Source organism: Scophthalmus maximus, chromosome 2 (assembly GCF_022379125.1).
Source record: "Scophthalmus maximus strain ysfricsl-2021 chromosome 2, ASM2237912v1, whole genome shotgun sequence".
NCBI lineage: Eukaryota > Metazoa > Chordata > Actinopteri > Pleuronectiformes > Scophthalmidae > Scophthalmus > Scophthalmus maximus.
Window position 1 is genome coordinate 12,041,512 of NC_061516.1, and position 19,025 is coordinate 12,060,536.

The following is a 19,025-nucleotide window of genomic DNA, read 5'->3' on the forward strand; positions in this document are numbered from 1 at the left end:
CTATGCTAAACATTGAGCAATATAGTCATACAGCATATGCACAGAACGGGGGGAGAAATTCAGGTACACATCAATACCAACCATCGTCACTAAAGGAAACAAACTTCAGACACCAAGCAAATAAATCAGCACATTGCATAAACACGATAACTACATGTCCAGTATGTCCCCATTTGACCGTCGTGATATTTCATTCTAACGCCTACATATAGCAAAGCCCAGACAGAACAGATTCCAACGGTGTGTTTCTTATCTCCCTACGAACACCCGGCATCAAACAAGCAGCCGAAGAAGAGCAAAAAGAAAAGTTTGTATCAAACAGCGACATACATAATTTTGAGACACTGACTTCTCGGACGTGTCACTGTACAAAATGACTTTTTCTGTTGCAGTGGCCTGATGGGCTGGGACGGTTACCTGGTGTAACTCCTCATACCACATTTTATTTCTTTTGGATCTTTTGTTTCTCTCTGCTTAAGTAACTTGAAAAATGTTGATGGAATAAAATGAACTGGGAACTTCAAATCCATCCCACCCTGTAGAGCGACATACATAAATTATATATTGAATGTTTTGTCATGAAAACATGTGTTTTGAAATGGCTTCGACCTATCAAATTCCTCACAGTAGTTTGCACCCCTCAAAGTTAGCGAATGGTGTTGTTGACAGGGATTTGGAGGCGGTTCGTCGGTTCCACTGGCTCTGACGGTTCAATAGACGTGTCTGCCGCACTACAAAGATAGATTTTAGAGACAGATGAGTCTTTGTTCAAACTGTAGAATTAGATGTAATACACACTTACAGAGACTACTAAGGCCTGTAACTTTGCCCTGCTTCACTTTATCAGCATGACATTTTGCACAGATAATGTTGGAATGTTGTTCTATGGATTCAAAGAGGAATGGGCTTCGTCTGCATTATAACATAGGGGATATTCTCTCAGAATTTTTGAAATCTTTCATTTATGTTGTGTTCCATCTTCATTTACTCTGACCCAGTAACATTTATACAATTTCTTTACACCTCTGCTGAAATCTCACAAGTGTTACCTTGATATAGATACCAAGATTATTCATATAGACATCATAGTTTCACAGATAATCTTTTCAATTTTGGAGCACGGCCATGCGAAAAGGTCTTCAATGGGATATATTCTTTGGTTCTGTACTACCGCACAGATCACTGTGAAGATTTATGGTGATCATCAGTAACACACATTGGTACAAGCCAGGATCTGATTAATTTCTATGCCATACATTTGATTTGGATTCAAGTTTGATTCATTGTGTGGGTGCATCGTCTGCATCCTTTTTGATTTAGGACTATAATTTCCTTTTGCGTTTACATTTTTAATTACTGTGGTTTTTACTGCCCTATATTTGGTAACAAGCCCCGAAGCTGTGGCCACGGCGAGCTGCACACATGGCTAATGTGGAGCTGGGATTGTAATGAGGAGAAGGATCCTCGCATGCTCCGCCCGCCCCCCATCTGCCAGCATCCACACCAAAACTGCTCAGCACCAAGTCAGGAGAAGTCCGGGCAGGTGTTTCCTAAAATACTTTCTTTCTGCTCGTCACACGATACCCGGGGCAGCGTGCCCGGAGATAGCTGAGTGGTTCGGGCTTGTGATGCCAGTGTGCAGCCACACATGAACCCAGCGCTGGCCTGAGATCAAATTCAACCAGCACTTTATTTTTCTCTCCCAAGTCTGCCTGTAGGCGTCCGTCCGTCTGAATAAATGATACCGACGAGCGATGGAGTGGACTGGTGTTGTGAATGCAGCCGACTCCACCGAGGTCCACTTTCAGTCTCAGTGCACTTTATTTCACCCGGAGATTTATTCTGTATTATGCGCCATTTGGGTTACAAAATGTGTCAACAGTGTTAGCTCCATCACCCTGCTGTCGCCACCCTCCATTTCCTCTGGAAGCGATTGTTCCTGTGCCCACCAAGTGCCTGGCTGTTTGTTGTGCTGAAGAAGCCAAGAGAACTTCATTGTTCGCCAAGCACTGGAAGTGAAAAGATGCTTTTCTATCGTCTCTGTCTCACATTGAAATGATAACGGGGCCTGGATAAAAGAGATGGCCAGATTCCCTGTGGTCACTGTACTGTATGCATCTGATTCTACACTTGAAAATAAGAGCAACTTTTTTCCCCCCAGACTCTTAAACCAGCATCCCCTCGGGGCCTCTTTGCAAACCACTGCGGTGTTTTATAGGTGGACCTCCTCTCTTGACTGTCTGTGATGATGAGGTGCTACCGGCCTGTGGAAACTCTCTGCAGCTCACTTCATTCAATATGCTGCACTCAAAAGCTTTCCACTCCAACAGAGTAGACAAACGGTGGAAAAAAACACGCCTGCATGAATAATGCAACGACTTAGCGCCGGAGTGTTGAAAAGTGGGCTGCTATTTAAGGAATGGCTCGACACAGTTGTATCACATTTGATTAATCTGTACAAAAAAAAGTTGACCAGCAAATATGAAAAATAAAAAAATCATTGATCATTTTACCCTCAACCCTATGTTCCCTCAGCCATAACCTAGGGCCTAATTTTGATGCGGGGGAAATGTTATAGAAATGAGGTAACATGGGGCTGAGGGAACATAGGGATAACCCCCCCGAAGAGCATCGCGACTCGGATCCCTTCGTTCGTTCTCAAGAGGCGTTCAATAGAATCGAGTCGGTTGCGACTTACTACACTTACACTTACTAAACGTCAAGCTGTTTAGTATCTATCTGTCTGACCATCTATCCAAATCCTTTAGGGAATCCTAACCCTGTTCACTGTGCAAATGGAAACAAAAGAATAATATTCCCTTTTTACCAAGTAATGACATTTAAGTTTTCCAAAAGTACATATTCAAAATGACTAAGTACACAGTGAACACGGTTGGAACAGATGCTTCGTTTACACCAGAACTGGTCGACATTACTTTAATTGTCAATACAGCACATACACTCGAACCAGCAAAAATACAAAAGTCTCATCCCTTCCTTTACAGTGGAGTACAGTAAATGCTACAGTAATAAACACAGCCCTCGTACTTGAAATGTTATACCCAGACTGACATATTCCAATTATCAACATTACGTAATACTTTCTTTCACATGGACAGTCAATGGATGACTCAAAGTGACCTCATGCAGATCATCTGATGCAATTCTTTTTTCTTTGTATGAAAACCGAGGTTGTGACTCATTGCAGATATTGCGCTGGAGTGAATTCAGGGATGCCTTGTGAGATTAAACTTGAGGATCAAGCAACAAATTGTATTCAAGTGTCTTTATGAACAAATCCAGCCCAGAGACTTATTTTCTTAAAGTTCTTCCATTTTAGCAAACATCACATTCATTCGACCCACTGGTGTTCATACTTCACTGAATGTGGTCCGACATCATAAAGTAACGGAATAAAAAATACAAAACACAACCTCCTTGGCAGAGGTAATAACGACACCCCAGTGTAGTTCCACAAATCCTCATCCATCGTTGATATCTCAGCACGTTAGACATCCTTGTGTCCTTTGATTATCTCGACTGGAATGATCGGAATGGGCTGGAGACAGAAACACCGTAGAGGCCACTTACTGTGATGCTTTCGCCAACCTGTACATGTGTGTATTCAAGTGAGAACAGAGGGACGCCATAAATACATTTCTTTCTTTTTTTCCAGTCACGACAACAAGTGACCGTACGTGTCAAAACAAAAATCCTCAGACTAAACAAGCGATAACGTTTACGACAGCACACATTCACAATCCGAGACAAATAAAATGGCAGCTTTACAAACATAACATAGATCGAGCAAAAACTACCACCTGAAGTACTGAAAGTTTAACTGCAGATCCGCAGTGACATTTTTCGGTGACTCTTGTTTTTTCTGTTGTTAAAACAGAAACAAAAAGGCAGCTTTAGAAATCACCAACAAATTCACTTACATATTTCTGGAAATTGTAATTCCCCCTCCAAAAAAAAAGAAGAAAAAAAAGAGGCTAGATCTGGATAACTCCACAATGCTAACTACCAGCCTTTAAATGCCTATTATGTTTGTCCATGCAAGTACGTATGCAAGCCAACTACAACACTAAAAGAATGACACATTGATTCACTGGCCCTGAAATGCTCACTTGCTTCAGTAAAACAGATGATTAAGTCTAAAAAGATGCATTAAAAATGTTTCTTTAAAAACAAACAAACAAACAAACAGACAAAGAATCTGCACGAGCAGGCATTGAGAGTGAAAGGCTATGGTCTCTGGGCAGCTTTGCAAAAAAACATTCAGTCAACTTTCTTGCTGCGCAGTCGGAGAGCGTCCAGCAGAAATCTGCAGACGGAGCCGGTGTGCTGCGACACGAGTGTGAGGAACTTCCCGTGAACGAGAGTCAGCAGGGTCTGGTGGCCCGTCGCCCAAACCCGGTACCAGGGCCCGTAAAAGGGATCGGACACGGCCGGGCACAGCATGTTGTTCAGGTTGACCTCGGTTGCCTGCGGGGGAGAACAGACACAAACGGGAAGGTTGAGTAAGCACACGTTGTAAAAGGAAGCTAATTCGAATAAGAACGATAAGCGCTACCCGGTTGGATAATTAGTTTTTGGCAAATTACTTGGTTGAATTCACTGTATACATTTTTCTAATAACTCATTTCTGTTGGATTTCTGCTCTGAATAACCTAATTGAGTTCAGTTTGTACATCCTGACTCCCGGTAGGACTTTTAATGCTTGCATTAGTGGCTGGTGTACTTTGGACATTTTGTAATTGTGAAATGACAGAAACGCCTTTCAACATAATACAATTCATTAAAGAGGAACTTTGTGAAGCATGTCTGTGACTGTGACGCAGAGCTCTGCAGTCAGACAGCAACACCTCGGCCTATTTGCCTTCCTTAACCTCAGACATTCACTATTAAACCAAAGCAGATGAATTGGTGCTCGACCCAATGACTCACATGCCAATCACGATTTAGAGTGGAAAAAAACAAACAATAGCAATGTGTCACAAAAGAGGAATTTGAAGTAACCAGCTACAGAAATGGGACTTTGAGTTGTTAACAAAAAAGAGAATAACAAGAATGTACAACTATCAGCCACAACATCAAAAACCACCTGTCTAATATTGTGTGGGTCGCCCTCCTGCCGCCAAAACAGCTCTGACCTGTTGAGGCATGAACCTCTGGAGGTGATCTTAAGTACCATACGTTGGCACCAGATCCTTTAAGTCCTTACAAGGTGGGACCTGGATTTTCCAGCACATCACACAGTTGCTCGATCAGGTTGAGATCCGAGGCAACACCCTGAACTCTCATCATGCCTGAACAACTTTTGCAGTGTGGCAAGACGCATCATCCTGATGAAAGAGCTGACTGCCATCAGGAATTACCACCACAGGGAACTACTGTAGTACTTTGTCTGCAACAATGTTTAGGTAGGTGGATACCAGGACCTAAAGTTCCTCAGAAGAACATCATCCAAGAGCATCACACTGCCTTCATTAGTTTGCCTTCACGACAGATAGGCACCAAATCATCCACATGATGTAAAAAAAGTAGGTACTGAGCACTGCAGATCTAGGCATCACAATCTGACCCTTGTAAAAGTCAACACATCAACTTCAAAAAAATGACTGATCACTTGCTGCTACCCCATGCAGGACACTGTCTCTGCACTGAACAGCTCATTCACCCTAAGTGTGTGAAGGAGCAGTGATGTAGTTAACTGTGCTAGCACATAAGTACAATGCAATTTGTATTATTCATTTCAAATAACTCCCTGGTAATAAATGCAATGACGAGAGATGGTGGCGTGCACTGGGCACTGGGCATAGTGACGTGTTGTGCAATGGCCAGCAGAGGGCTCCATCTTACCAGGCCGAGGAGCTGCAGGAAGAGGAAGTGGTAGAGGAAGAGGATGCCTGTTGAGAGAAGCGCCCACCACATGTCCCCCAGAGGCTCGGGCTTGTACACACCTGCGAAAACAAACAGTGGTGAAAAACACCTGAGGAGCGTTTGAGAACGTTGGTTCGACAAAACACCCGAAACTGTGAACTGATCTGGAGCTGAAGTTTCCCATCTCAGAGTTAGTGTAGTCAAACTCTGAGTTTCTTTGCTCCGAGTCCAGTTCCTGTGGGTGTATTCAATAAAAAAGAAGAGCTCTGATAGTGCCATTTACCATGGCGATGGGTAAATAAAGAGCAGAGCCTCCATTTTAATCCAGTGGAGCCAGACAGATTAATGTGTAACAGCAGCAGCAGCAGTGAGCTGATGAAAAACAACCGTTACATTTTATTCAGCACAGTCAAGGAAACTTACAGCTTGTTAGATGAAAGATTTGAATAGATTTGCAGTTAAAACTGAGTGTTAATTAGTTTTTCTTTGGTCCATTTTACATAGCAAAATCTCTTTCTCAACAGCATTTAATACTTATATTTCTACATATAGTAAATTTAAACAATGTAACTAATGAGCTTTTCAATCAAGTTAAGACTGTATGCAGCTTATACTCAAAAACTCACTTTTAAACTACATTCAGTCCAGTTTTAAAATCTCTTTGTAAATGCGGTTAATATTTCCGCTCAAGGGAAAAGACTGACGCCCTCACAGTTGTGGTGTTGTGGACTCACTGTGTTATAAGGGCAGACAGTATAGATAGTATATATTTGATTCTGTGCTGAGGATGACACCACAGTGTGTAATATTTAAATGTAAGAGACTGACAGGTCATAAAGAGGTACTGTTATTCAACGTAGGTTTCGTTAAACAGATGAGCGTCCAACCGGGAAACGCAAATTAACGCGCACGTATATGAGCTCTGTTGTTAACGACTGTATCAATAAGCAAATTCAAAACCTCAGGCAGGTTTTTCAAGCTCGCCGGGAGGTGACACGAGGACACTGAGTTTGTTTAAGAAAACCTGCCCGTGAGCCATTTATCTTCACGGTGCAAGTTAGTGCAGTAACAGGAAACCAAGGGTTTCTCCTCACCTCCGGGTTTCACTGAATATCCTGTTTTCTGGTGACCCCCCTCTGAAATGGTTTGTGGGTTAAAGAAAGAGCAAGCACATAGGACATATGTACTGTGCCAAACCTTTTTAATCATATTATATACATATTTTTATTTTATATATATTTTTTTTTTACCTTGAACACTAAAAAACCAATGACTATTTCTATACACTTCCCTGTGGCACTTGGGTCGAATCGAGAGAAACAGAACTCTGTGAGCCAGTAACAGGATGTGGTGTCAAACTAGATTTTCCAGTTTCCTCGCTGCTCACATTTGTTACAGCGCAGTGAGCAGAGGGGACATCTCAAATGTTCAGCTTTGGGTCAGTGTAATCAGAAGAACAAATACTTTCTTTTGTTTGCCTTCAGTGTTACGTTACCGATGAACAGTGGGACACTTTCCGGCAGGTTTTTGGTTTTAACGTTTTTAGACCCTGGATACTTCTCTCTGACAGTTACCTGACTTCTATCAGTTCTAACAAACTTCAATCCACATTAAACCCTGTAAAATGTGACCAATTATTTCAATCTCACTGCTCCCTGTGTTGATATTTTTGTCTTGCAAATCGTTTCTGGGGCTGTGTTGAAACCCATGTCCTCTTTCCCAATTTACATTTTAAAACACATTTACAGCTGGGAGCTGCCTGACACAACATCTGTCCTCGTGCCTCGTCCACTAGGTGATTCTAAGGGCACCTGGACTGCTGCTCTCTCAGAGGAACATTGCACATGCATCTGTTACTATTTTGGGGAACTGCAGACATTTCAGTTCATGAAGTCTGATGTAATGTTTCATACCAAAAGGAAAATGCAGTATGCAGGTTAATAACTGCAGATCGTGAGGCATGTGGGTCATATCTGTAGGTTAAGTGCGCAGTTTAATAGTCAAGGTTTCTGCATGTTCACCAAGTAAAAGGTACAACTTTTATAACAGTTTTAACACCACATGAAAGAAAATGAGGAAAATTCTGAATATTAGGCAGAACAAAAAAGGCTACACCCCCCCCCCTTATTTGTCATTACTTCTTTGCTGTAGCTAACAAAACTTATGAAAAATGTCATAAAGTATAATCAGTTAATGTACCATGAGAGAAGTAGAATAATCAGAATTCAGAATTGACTTTGTCATTGTAAGTACATACAACAAAATTATAAATGCTACTCTATGGTGCAAACATAAAAACACACACATTGACAAAAACCAAAGAGCAGAGAACGTAAAGATGAATAAATAGTAAATAAGTTATGTGAGTTACATTGTTTTAATGTGGTGGATCAAGCAATTTAACAAGCACATTATGAGTCAACATACGTCCTCACTACTGTGGCAGTATTAATAATTAAGTAAGTAATAATATTATATAATAATAATACTACATAATTCAGTTGAACAGCCTCCTGCAGCCTTCCTCTGTTGACCGTAAGTACAATGACATCTGTCTCCTGTAGTTACAACCACAGGAGGAATGAAATCCCTCCCTCACATACAAAGTAACACTTTGACCTTTAGAAGACACAGTTGAGCAGCACCACTGATGTTTTCACAGGTATTAGACACAGAGCAGTGAGCAATGCTGGTAAACATGTCACTGTGGAGTTGAAATGAGCAACGAGAGCCAAGAGAGAAGAGCGGACGTAGAAAGAGCTGGTGCCTATAGCAACTGTAGAATACCTACAGAATCCATCCACAGAGGAAGACATCATGGTTGAGATAAGCTTGCTTGGCTGGCATGTGGAAGCTATTTCATGGTGTGGGTGTCAATGGAGCGGAGACAACAGCGGTGTAACAAGCAAAAGGAGCGGCATCGACACCTACCTCCTTTCCTGAGAAGGTAAAAAGGCACCAGGTAGAGCATGGAGTGCTGGATGTAGTAGATCTCCTTCTCAAACGGGAGCTGTGGAGAGAAGAAGCTCATTCAATTCTTTACAACGCACATCCGGCTCACAGGCAGAGCAGCTCCTGGCCTGGTGATGGCACCAGTGTGGTTCTGTTTCAATGTTTTTTTTATTTGTACATTGTGACGAAGGGGAAGAACATGAACATTTGGTGAAAACAAATGGGTGACAAATTAAAGGAAACATCAGTAAGGTGTTGGGCCACCACGAGCTGCCAGAAGAGCCTCAATGCTATTCATTCTAAAAGTCTCAAATCAGTCTGGAATCGACTGGAGGGATGAAACAACCATTCCTCCAAAAGATAATAATCCCTTATCTGGTGTTTCATGAGGATGGTGGAGAGGAGCTCCGTCTAACCCTGTCCAAAATCTCCCATTAGGTTGAAATCCAGTGCCTGTGAAGGCCATGGAATATGATTCATATCATTTTCACACTCATCAAACCATTCAGTGATTATTAATGCCTTACGGATGAGTGCACAGTCATCCTTTCATTTCATAATTTTTCCTTTATTTTAAACCTGTGGCGTCTACAAGTTTAAGACCGTGGTCTAGGGTGTACACAGACTTCCTGCACTCTGTCTGTGTGAAGGTCTAATGGACTGATCTCAGACCAGCATTCACAAGGAAGTCAGGTTTGTTTTGACTCATCTTCATCTGTTATTCTATTGCTAATGAAAGGAAATCATGAGAGCGTGAAGATTCTCTTTGCTCTTACAAGAACATTTATGAGGATCTGAATTAATCCGATTTGTGTTCTTTCCTAACACTTGTGTTTGCTCCATCTGTTGTTAAAACTAATTTAATTTAGTGGACCAATGACATAATGTTTACTGATAGTAAGGCCCAACGATTACACACCTCAACAGTTCTGTGAAGGCAAACTTCTCTGTCCGAGAAAACAAGTTGTTTAGCTGCTAATGAAACAGTTAAAGCAGTTCACCAGCACCAGCTTTACTTGGAAGAGTTTTGTTGTAAGACCATTCAATCTTCACAGGGATCGTGTTTTTTTTTTAAAGTTCACACTCTCCAAACTTTACTAAAACAGAACATTTCAATCATCAATCAAGCTCATACATTATGCTCCTGGGGTCTGACATTTTGTCTTCTCTGTGCTAGAATTTGTTCTTCAGATTCATGCTCTGGTAGAGACACATTCATTTAAACATCACATTCATATAAACATCACAGTTCTGACAAAATGGAGCTAAAATGTCACAAATTTCCAACAAATCAAAGTTAAGGGTTAGCACCCGCTCTCTTGTTGAGCTGTCATAAAAAGTGAAACATAAGGATAACGAAGAAGAAAGTTTCCTTGTTAACCTCAGAAATCGAACAAAGGCTTGCAGAGGGAAAACTGTGACTGACATGAAGGTGTTGGTTACTTACCAGTCTGGTGTTCACTACGGGGAACATTAAAGCCAGTAGAGCACCATTCAACATGTGGACCTGCAGCCTGAAAACACACAGGGGGGAAACATCAGCCGTTGATAACAACATGAGATATTAAACACGTCCTTCAATAAATAAATCAAATAAACATCCTATTTCCACATTCCGTCTATCATTACATTAATAACACATTAGCTTGAAATGGTTAATGCTGATGTAAGCACGGTGGAAAAGGCGGAGGTGAAGTTGTAGGATGTGGAGTCAATCCTCCCTGAAGCCAGTAGCAGCAGCTGTCTCTTTATTTGGCAGTCAGTTCATTTTGGGAGAGTTTATAGTGAGAAGTCAGGTCACTGACGGCTCAGTCAATTATTACCTCTCGCTCATGCATGTGCATAATGCAGAGACTGAACACTTCCCAGATCAATTCAGGAAACACACAAAGTTGCTGACGCAATTCGGACAAATAACCATCATTATTCTGTCGTAATTTGTATAATTTAGATACATTTCATCCTTTGGTCGACACAAATTCTGCAGCTGCTTCCATCTTCCACTCATCATTCAGTACACACACACACTCACAGCCTGTCTGCAGATGGAAAATGTGTCATGCGTCTTCAGTTAACTTTACCCAACGTGAGGATAAATGTTTATTTTAACCAGGAATCATTCAAAGACCCACCATCAATAAAACCCAGGAGTTTACGTGTCAAAGTGTGGACCTCCATCCAACTCCTCCAACTGCTCTTTTTGTCAAATGAGCCAAAATAACTGTTGCGACAGCGAAGGTCACGGTGAAAACAGCGGTGCAGTAGGATAGCAGTCCAAATAAACCCAGCTGTCACTCTGGCAGCCTCCAAACCCGTTTGGAGAAACAGTCCACTTCATTCAAATTCAAATTCACTACATGTATTGATCACTGGCGCTCTTTGCCCACCATTTCCCACCTGTTCAATGACTATGTTTAAAAAAATGGAGCTCTTCAAAACACTTTTTGCTGTGAGTAAATTATTCTCTGTCACGATCAATACTTAGGCCGAGACATGAATCGCTGATGCTGTTGTGCTGTGGGAGGAAATGGGCCTTTACCATCATCAAATTCCCTTTAATGTCGTTAAAATTACATTTCAAGTTTGAGTAAGAGGAAGAGCTGTGGGTGACCGACTGCAGCTTACCAACGACTCCTTTTACTGAGTCCCGCTGTTGCTGATGACATTTTACAGTAAGTATAAATTTACACTGTATGAACTTTATTTCAGTTACTCTTTAGTAACTCATTGTTTAGATTGTTGCTCAATCTGCCAGGTCAGAAATCTTGGGGATTACAAGTCTACATTTTGCATTTCGGATACAAAGCAGAAATAGACAACATTTTGGCTTAAACTTGGGATGTTAAAACTGATTGCACAGTGTAATGGCGATAGAAAAATTACACCAACTGAGATCATATTGGTCCCCTATAAGCCTTGTGCATTCACCGTGTCATTCTCTTGGCTACCGGGATGCAGTTTTGCATAAAAAATATTTATGGCACAAAGTAACTGTGTTACCCATTGTGTAAACAAAACAAGGAAGACAACATTATTCTCCCAGTGTCTATCGCCAGTGATGGCAAATGGCAGATGGTGGAAAAGCCAAATTGGCAAAAAACAACTGGCAAGAGAAAAATAATCCCGTTGACGGAGGAACAAAAGCAAATAAAAGAGATAAAAGGGCGTTCACTTAGAGGCTTCAAATACAACATACAGTTTATCTTCTTTCAACTAGATCGGTTAGTAACACAACCAGCCTACTTATTAATACTACTGGACATTAACTTGAGGTTATTTGTTCTAATTGGGATTTTGGCCTGGTTTACTTCTTTGGACATTAGCCAGGCTGTTAGCATTGAGTTAGCCATGATGCTAACGCTGCCACTAGGAGCCAGAAAACAAAGTAGGAGCTTCAGTGAACTTTCTTCTCCTCAGTTATCCCCAAAGTGGTGTTGACAACTTCCTCAGGAGCTTTGAGGAAAAGTACCTGTGTCCTTACCGGCGTCTTGCAGCGTCTTTACGACAGAGATCAAACAAGAATACCACCTGGATCCGCTAGGGCCACGGAAGTTGTCTATTGGCTCTTTAAAATAATAAGTATTTATGGTACATGTACTATGCAGTTCCACTTGACTTTTTAAAATTGTTTTTCTTATCCAGACGTAGATAAAATCCACCATTCACACGAACGAGAAGCTTGTCATTCCTGAACCAGGATATAAATTCATGTACTCATTTCTCATGGGAAATATGTCCACTAAGATGATATAGTACTACATAAACTAGTCCACTATGTTAAAGTACTGGGCCTGATAAATAAATAAAAAATTCTGAACTGACTTACTTAAGTGTTTTGTTGTCCACAATATGTGAGTGTTTCATAAAACTTGTCAGACAGCGTTTTATTTTTAGCAGGATGCTTTATGACCATTCCAGGTAAGACACAGCTACAGACTCCCATGGGCAACGGCAACAGAAAGTGACCCTGCTTGTAATTCTTTATTCTCCGCGTAAATCCCACATCGTGTTCCCACTGGCAAGAACACAATCATTTCTCCTGAATAATTAACTGCCCAGACTAGGGTAGTTGTTGAGGAGAGAAGACCATAAACCCCAGCAAATCCATCACAATAAAACCGTTAAAACCAAATTCACTCTTTAGAAGTGTACCAGTAATTGCAATCAATGAGGCAATTGTTTTTATATGAAAATAAAATACATGTTCAATTTGGGTCTGTCTGACCAATTATTTTATATTGCATTCAATATTTATCGTCATGGCAGCTTCCTCCTGTGGCAGGTGGAGGATGCATGAAACTGTGAGCCTGTTTGTGATTTACACGTTAACACAATTACAGGTGTATACTGCCAAGACACATATTTCAATCTCTCTGAATATACCAGAGAACAAATCCAGACATGTGCCAGGGGTGAATATACTCACCTAAATATAACCATTGCTGATTTACATGGCGGGCAGGCCAGCAGGAAGATCTGTTGAGGAGAGCACGGAGATAATTAGAAACCATATTATCACATTAAATCCGTAGTCATTACTGAACAGCTTCAATGCTCCAAGAGCTTCCAGTGCCACAATGCTGTAGGTAAAGAAAATTAACAAATTACAATGACCTAGTTATTAAAAATATAATAACAACAGGAGCCTCCCTCTGGCAACTGTTGCATACTTTGTGCTTCAAAACGAGAAAAACAAAATGCAGAGTTGAGACCACACTCAGGAGGACAGTCACAAAAGGAGAGTAGAAAGTGAAAACTGCTACTTGAAAACTTCAGTTCAGTTATTTCAAAACTATTTAAGTAGAATCCAGATCCTGGGATTTTGACACATTGATAACATGTGATTATCTTATCGACTGTGTTAGTACAAACTCCCATGCATATTAAATATGAGTAGTGATTAAGACAAGAGTGAGCTAAATGGATTTGTATGGAATAATGATTGAAAATGTTGTAAAGAAAACTCTCCCAAAAGCTAGGATTATTCACAACAAGCAAACTTTTCCGATATCTCGCTCACATCCCTGTGAGTTTACAGTACGTGTTGGCATTTCCTGCCATCTGCTTGTAGTCTCACTGTTGCTAAATCTGTATAAATGGGTTGTCTGCTACATTTTGAACAGAATGTGAGCTTTTATTAAGTATTTATATTTTTCATTTATTCAAATTTATTCAGCACCAAAAAATTGGGTTAAAAAATGAAAAGGAAAGTCTAAATCACTAACTGGTGGCTAAATAGGCCTGTTAACGTTTGTCATCTTGTCAGCAGCCCTCTTCAAAAGGCCGTAACTTATGTCTTAATCGCTTCCATGACGCTTCTTTACATACATAAGGCGATTAGAGATAAAATGTGATGATTTTTTTTTCTTCCTTTTTTTACCATGAACCTTCCCTGGAGCTTATTCCAGGTCCCAAAGAAACATTTCAGTCAGACGTAGATACAAAGGAAACTGGGCTGGTGCACTATTTACAGTTTTGTGAAGGTTAGCAACAGCTCAGTACTTCACAATTAATAACAGAACCAGTGTTATTATCATTTGAGTGGTTGAATTAATATGACGTGTGTGAGGCGGTCTGTTCCTCACTTGGTTTCATGTTGGTCTCAATTTGGTGAAGCTGCTCGGTAAAGTTCTTATTTCTGGGTGATGAGGACTGCTCGCAGTCTAACAGTTTATGGGTGTGGGCTTCCTCTGTTAGCATAACAGTGTGAGTCATCATTTTTCGCCATGGGAACCTAAAAAGTGTGTTTTTAGTGTTCTCGCAGTTTTAATTGATAGTTTGCGTCCAACTGAAATGCCTGTACTGTGCAATGAAACCCACCTCTGTGAGAAAGGAATGACTAAACTACTGTCATTTTTTTTGCTTTTCTTTTTTTCTGTAACTTTTGTTGCTTTGCACATTTCATCACGTGTTATGAATGAAGATTCCTGTAGTTCTAAACGTTTTGAGTCACAACCGTCAGAACAAACGGCTTTGCACCATGTTTTACTACTAGCCGAAAATCAATCTTTCATATTACTTTCACATTTAGTTAGACATAACGCCAACATGTTTCATGTCCCCTGCAACGGTTCTGTGAAGAAGACCTGCAAGAGACTGAAACATGAGGAAAAGAGCAATGTTGTGTCAAAGTATTTAGTATTTTATAATCATACAGGTGATGAGAGTGGGCTGCAAAAAAAACAGCCAGTCAAGGAGACACTAATCTAACTGGGATAGGATTTGCATACAGAACTGTTTACCATAATGTGTGTATGGTAATGTTGGGTGTTTTCTTTTTTGCTTTAGCCTTCTTTCACAATTTGTATTTGCATACTGCAACATAACAAAATTCAACAAAAACGCTTGTCCGTCATTTCTGCAGAGTAATTTCAAAGTAAAAGCACAGCTGTAACTGCATAATGATCTCTCGAGATGTGAGGGGAAACTGTTCAAAAACACTCAGCAGAACAATCTGTAATGTTGGGTGTTCTGTTACTACAGCAACACAGATAATACATGTGGCTATATGTAATGATAATGAAGATTTTATGTTTTTTTTAAGAGCTTGGTACTTGAACTTGAAGTACAAAGCACATTCTTAAGGTTTGTTGCTGCCATGTTGGTATTATTTCAAACTCCTTTTAAACCAATTCAAACCTGCTGAAGAAATGGCCAAGGATATTTTCTGCAGCCTGCCACAGTATTTATCCACATCCACCGACCAAATCTATCTATGATTGCATTAAATAATCGGTATGTCCGGTCACAATGGTCTCCTGGTGATAAAGTTCACTTTAATAAGCTCTTATCAGACAAACAAGCACCTTATCTACTATCATACATTACAAGGAAACTTCCAGGTCAGCTGGGAATCCCATATCAGAGGAGTCATTTGGACGCCATGTATGAAAAACACAACAACCCATCCCTGAACCTCTGGAAGTGATTTGTATTGATTGGTGAACTAATGAACAATTAACCATTCAAGTTACCGGTGTGAATCATGGCTATGATTATATTCACAGACGCGCTTTAATAATAGTCTTAGCGTTTGTCTGATTCCTGGCATATGACTATCAGATTTACACAGGCAGAATACACAGATCCGAAATCAAATCAACTGCAAAGCAAATTCAAAATATCTGAAAATTCTCGCCAAACATAAACTTAAGCAGGAAACTTAGAATAAAACGAGAAAAAGAAAGACTAAGGAGAATGCAACAGGATGATAAATGGATCAGTCAGTGATCAGTTGGACGTCTGCTTTCGTGCCAATGTGGCGGCTCTGGTTCCACGTGGAGGACGACACTGCAAACATCTGTGTTGTCAGATGAGCAACATCATCTCATCAGTCATCACCTAACTCTCCGTCCCCAGTTGGAGTTCGCTCACCTTGGACTAAGTGATGCTTGCTCGCCTGTTGTTTCTGCATTGTTTCCCCATCAAATATTTTTAATTCATTTCAAGCTTGCATGGAAGATTTGCCTAAATGGTGTGAAATTACTTCTAACATTTTGTTGCAAACACGGTTTTCCAAAACACTGATGATGTTTGTGTGCAGTATATGACATTTACAATCCTAGCATAACGTTAGCTTCAGTGTTCTTTAAGTATCTACCAATCCAATCCAATCCAATTTGAAATTGTAGAATTTATAAACACCCGCCGTTGCTAATAAAACATTTTACTCTAGCTGACAAGCCGCTGTATAAGGACACTGAAAGCTGCTGCAGCATAGCAACACGGTCAAGTGGTTAGATTCTTTTTAACAAGGCACAGGTGAAAAAGACACCTCGGCAGATAACTCAAGGACGGGAGCAACTTCAGCCACAGCAAGCAACACCTGTTTCTGCACATCTCACCAAGCACCATGGGAGCTCTGTTCAGGGGCCTATTCCTGCGTTCCAGTTGACCTCAGAACTCGGACGCCATAAGTGGGGTTGGGGATTTTTTTTCCGACGTGCAGGGGCGTTCCATTTGCAATTTCCGACTCGGAGGTCTTAATTCTGAGTTCCAATATCATACTGGTACGATAAACCAGAGTTCCGAGGTAAACTGAAACGCAGCATAGGAACGAAACTTCCAGGAGGAAGGGAGACACAGAAAGAGAAAAACATTGTGACACTGCATTTCATCCGATGATGACCCCGTGGGGCGGTGTCGGCTCACACTGTGAGTAGAAATAAATAATTGTCGACTAATTGAAACATTCTGAGCCTCTTTCCAATCCCCTCATGGAGGAATCCTTGATGTGTGCCAGCAAAATCTACAGACTACACACTTATTGCTCCAGCCATTTTTTTTCTGATCTCATACAGTCAAGCTCCAGCAAGTCCCTCCCTGTAATAAGTTCACTCCTGGAAGCGATTCCCCGCAGCGCCCTGTCAATGGAAACAACACCTTCCCGTTGACCACTCTCAGAAGCGAGAGAGAAATTGGGCCACAAATCACACATTTCTTTAATGTCCTCTTCTGATCACACGCACCAGGTTTCACCTGCTGTGGATTATCTTAACCTCGGTCACCGTACATTGAGGACATTCTCGCCTCCATCAGTCAATTCTTCATCACAGCCAGTTGTTCATCAGTGTCCGCTGGCGCCATCACGCCACCTCCCACGAAGTGTGACATAATAACATCAATATTACGCCTTCCCCACATTTCAAGTGCATGATCCGACACATTAACACGCAGTTGGCAGTGACCTGTGTCGCCGTGACCTGTGGCGTCCAATCATGCGCCATGAAGGTCAGACAACCAGGAGGCTGTGTACTGTACATTCAGCGGTGCCTGTGGCCCCTCCAGCAGCCTTTGTGCCGTTTGGGACCACAGCCTGCGATTCCGACCTAACGAAAGAGAAAAATAAAAAAAAACCACGAGACATCACCGACTTTAATATCTATGCTGTAAACATTCGCTTCCAAAGTGTCACTGCAGCGATAAGGTTAGCTCAGGCCTGTCTGCTCCTCTGTAGCTTCACTGGCCTGCACAACACTTCCTCTTCCAGCCACACAAAAACAGTTTTGTGATAGCCACAGGTTTTGGCCCTGGACCATGTTCTGAGTGGTTGATTGGGTGAAGAAAGGACAAAGAAGACACTAGAGTATGCAGACTTTTGTACTACACATTAAAGTCCTGTGGGGCTCATAAAAAAAAAGTGTGTTGATATGTTTCTCCAGGAAGCAGAAAGTACTCAGGTAAATAGCAACCATGGTGTTTCGTCATAGGATGAGGAGGAGGGCAAAGTGTGTATCTGATCAAGCAGTGTCATCAAAGTCAAGTAAGATATTAAACAAATAAAAAACATAAATTCAGTCAGAGCTGTCAGTCTGTTCAAAGAAAAGTTCGATGGATGTCTGTATTCAGACGCACACGCCGGCGGCACCACTCACCTGGACCATGGTCACCACATGACATGGATTCAGCAGGTATATCACGGTCTTGGTGGCGAATTTGAATCCGACCTCCACCCCGAACGTCATGCACAGGGCGACCAGCAACAGGTTCTTGCCCAGGCTGTCCTCCTTCGCCCTCGCGCAGTCCTTCCCCGCCGCCCGGAGCTCCTTGGACAGGTTGATCTTGCTCAGCGCCACGCCGATCTCCACCAGCGAGACGAGGACGATGACCAGACTCTCGCTGACGCGCTGCTGCGGCGCGAGGAAGGCGGCGCACTCGGGCCCCCCGTTGCCCTCGAACTTCGGGTCCACGCCGCCGTAGATCCAGTCGAGCAGGCTGTATATGTTATACCGGGACATATTCCTCTTCTCGTGTTGGAAAAGATACGAACAAGATGGAATAAAAGACGTCGCACTGACTTCTTGGCGAAACATGAACTGCGAGATGTCCCCGTCGTGGCTCGCCTCGCGGTTCAGCGGGAGACATGTATCCGCCGCCCCGGTGTGTTCTGGCCGCGGCTAACGCTGCCTCCTCCACGGACGCGATGAGGAACTTGTAGCTAGCGGCGGGAGGCGGCTATAGTCAAGACTACCCGTAGCGGCTGCGGCTGCTAGCGGTGGCGAGCCTCTTGTGTGCCCCGGCACAATTAGCAACGGAGCTAGCAAACGTGAACACTCAACTGGACGCCGGTATCATGTGAGGCGGGGGCGCATGTCGGCTACCTGTTCCCCTCTCATACTAAGCCACGAAGCAGTCTGTTGGAGGTCGGTTGTGTTGGCAGCGGCGAGGACACCGGGTAGGTAGCTAGC

General features: G+C 42.0%; 1 protein-coding gene across 1 annotated transcript; it reads right to left on the reverse strand.

Annotated features, from left to right (window-relative positions):
- Window positions 1–2,923: 2,923 nt before the first annotated feature.
- LOC118300838 (transmembrane protein 164) lies at window positions 2,924–19,023 on the reverse strand. Its single transcript, XM_035625660.2, has 6 exons — window positions 18,213–19,023; window positions 13,265–13,314; window positions 10,286–10,352; window positions 8,818–8,896; window positions 5,866–5,966; window positions 2,924–4,488 (listed from the first exon to the last, which is right to left on the reverse strand). Exons 1-6 carry the CDS (start codon window positions 18,648–18,650, stop codon window positions 4,282–4,284), a joined length of 942 nt encoding a protein of 313 aa, XP_035481553.1. The 5' UTR covers window positions 18,651–19,023; the 3' UTR covers window positions 2,924–4,281.
- Window positions 19,024–19,025: the final 2 nt, after the last annotated feature.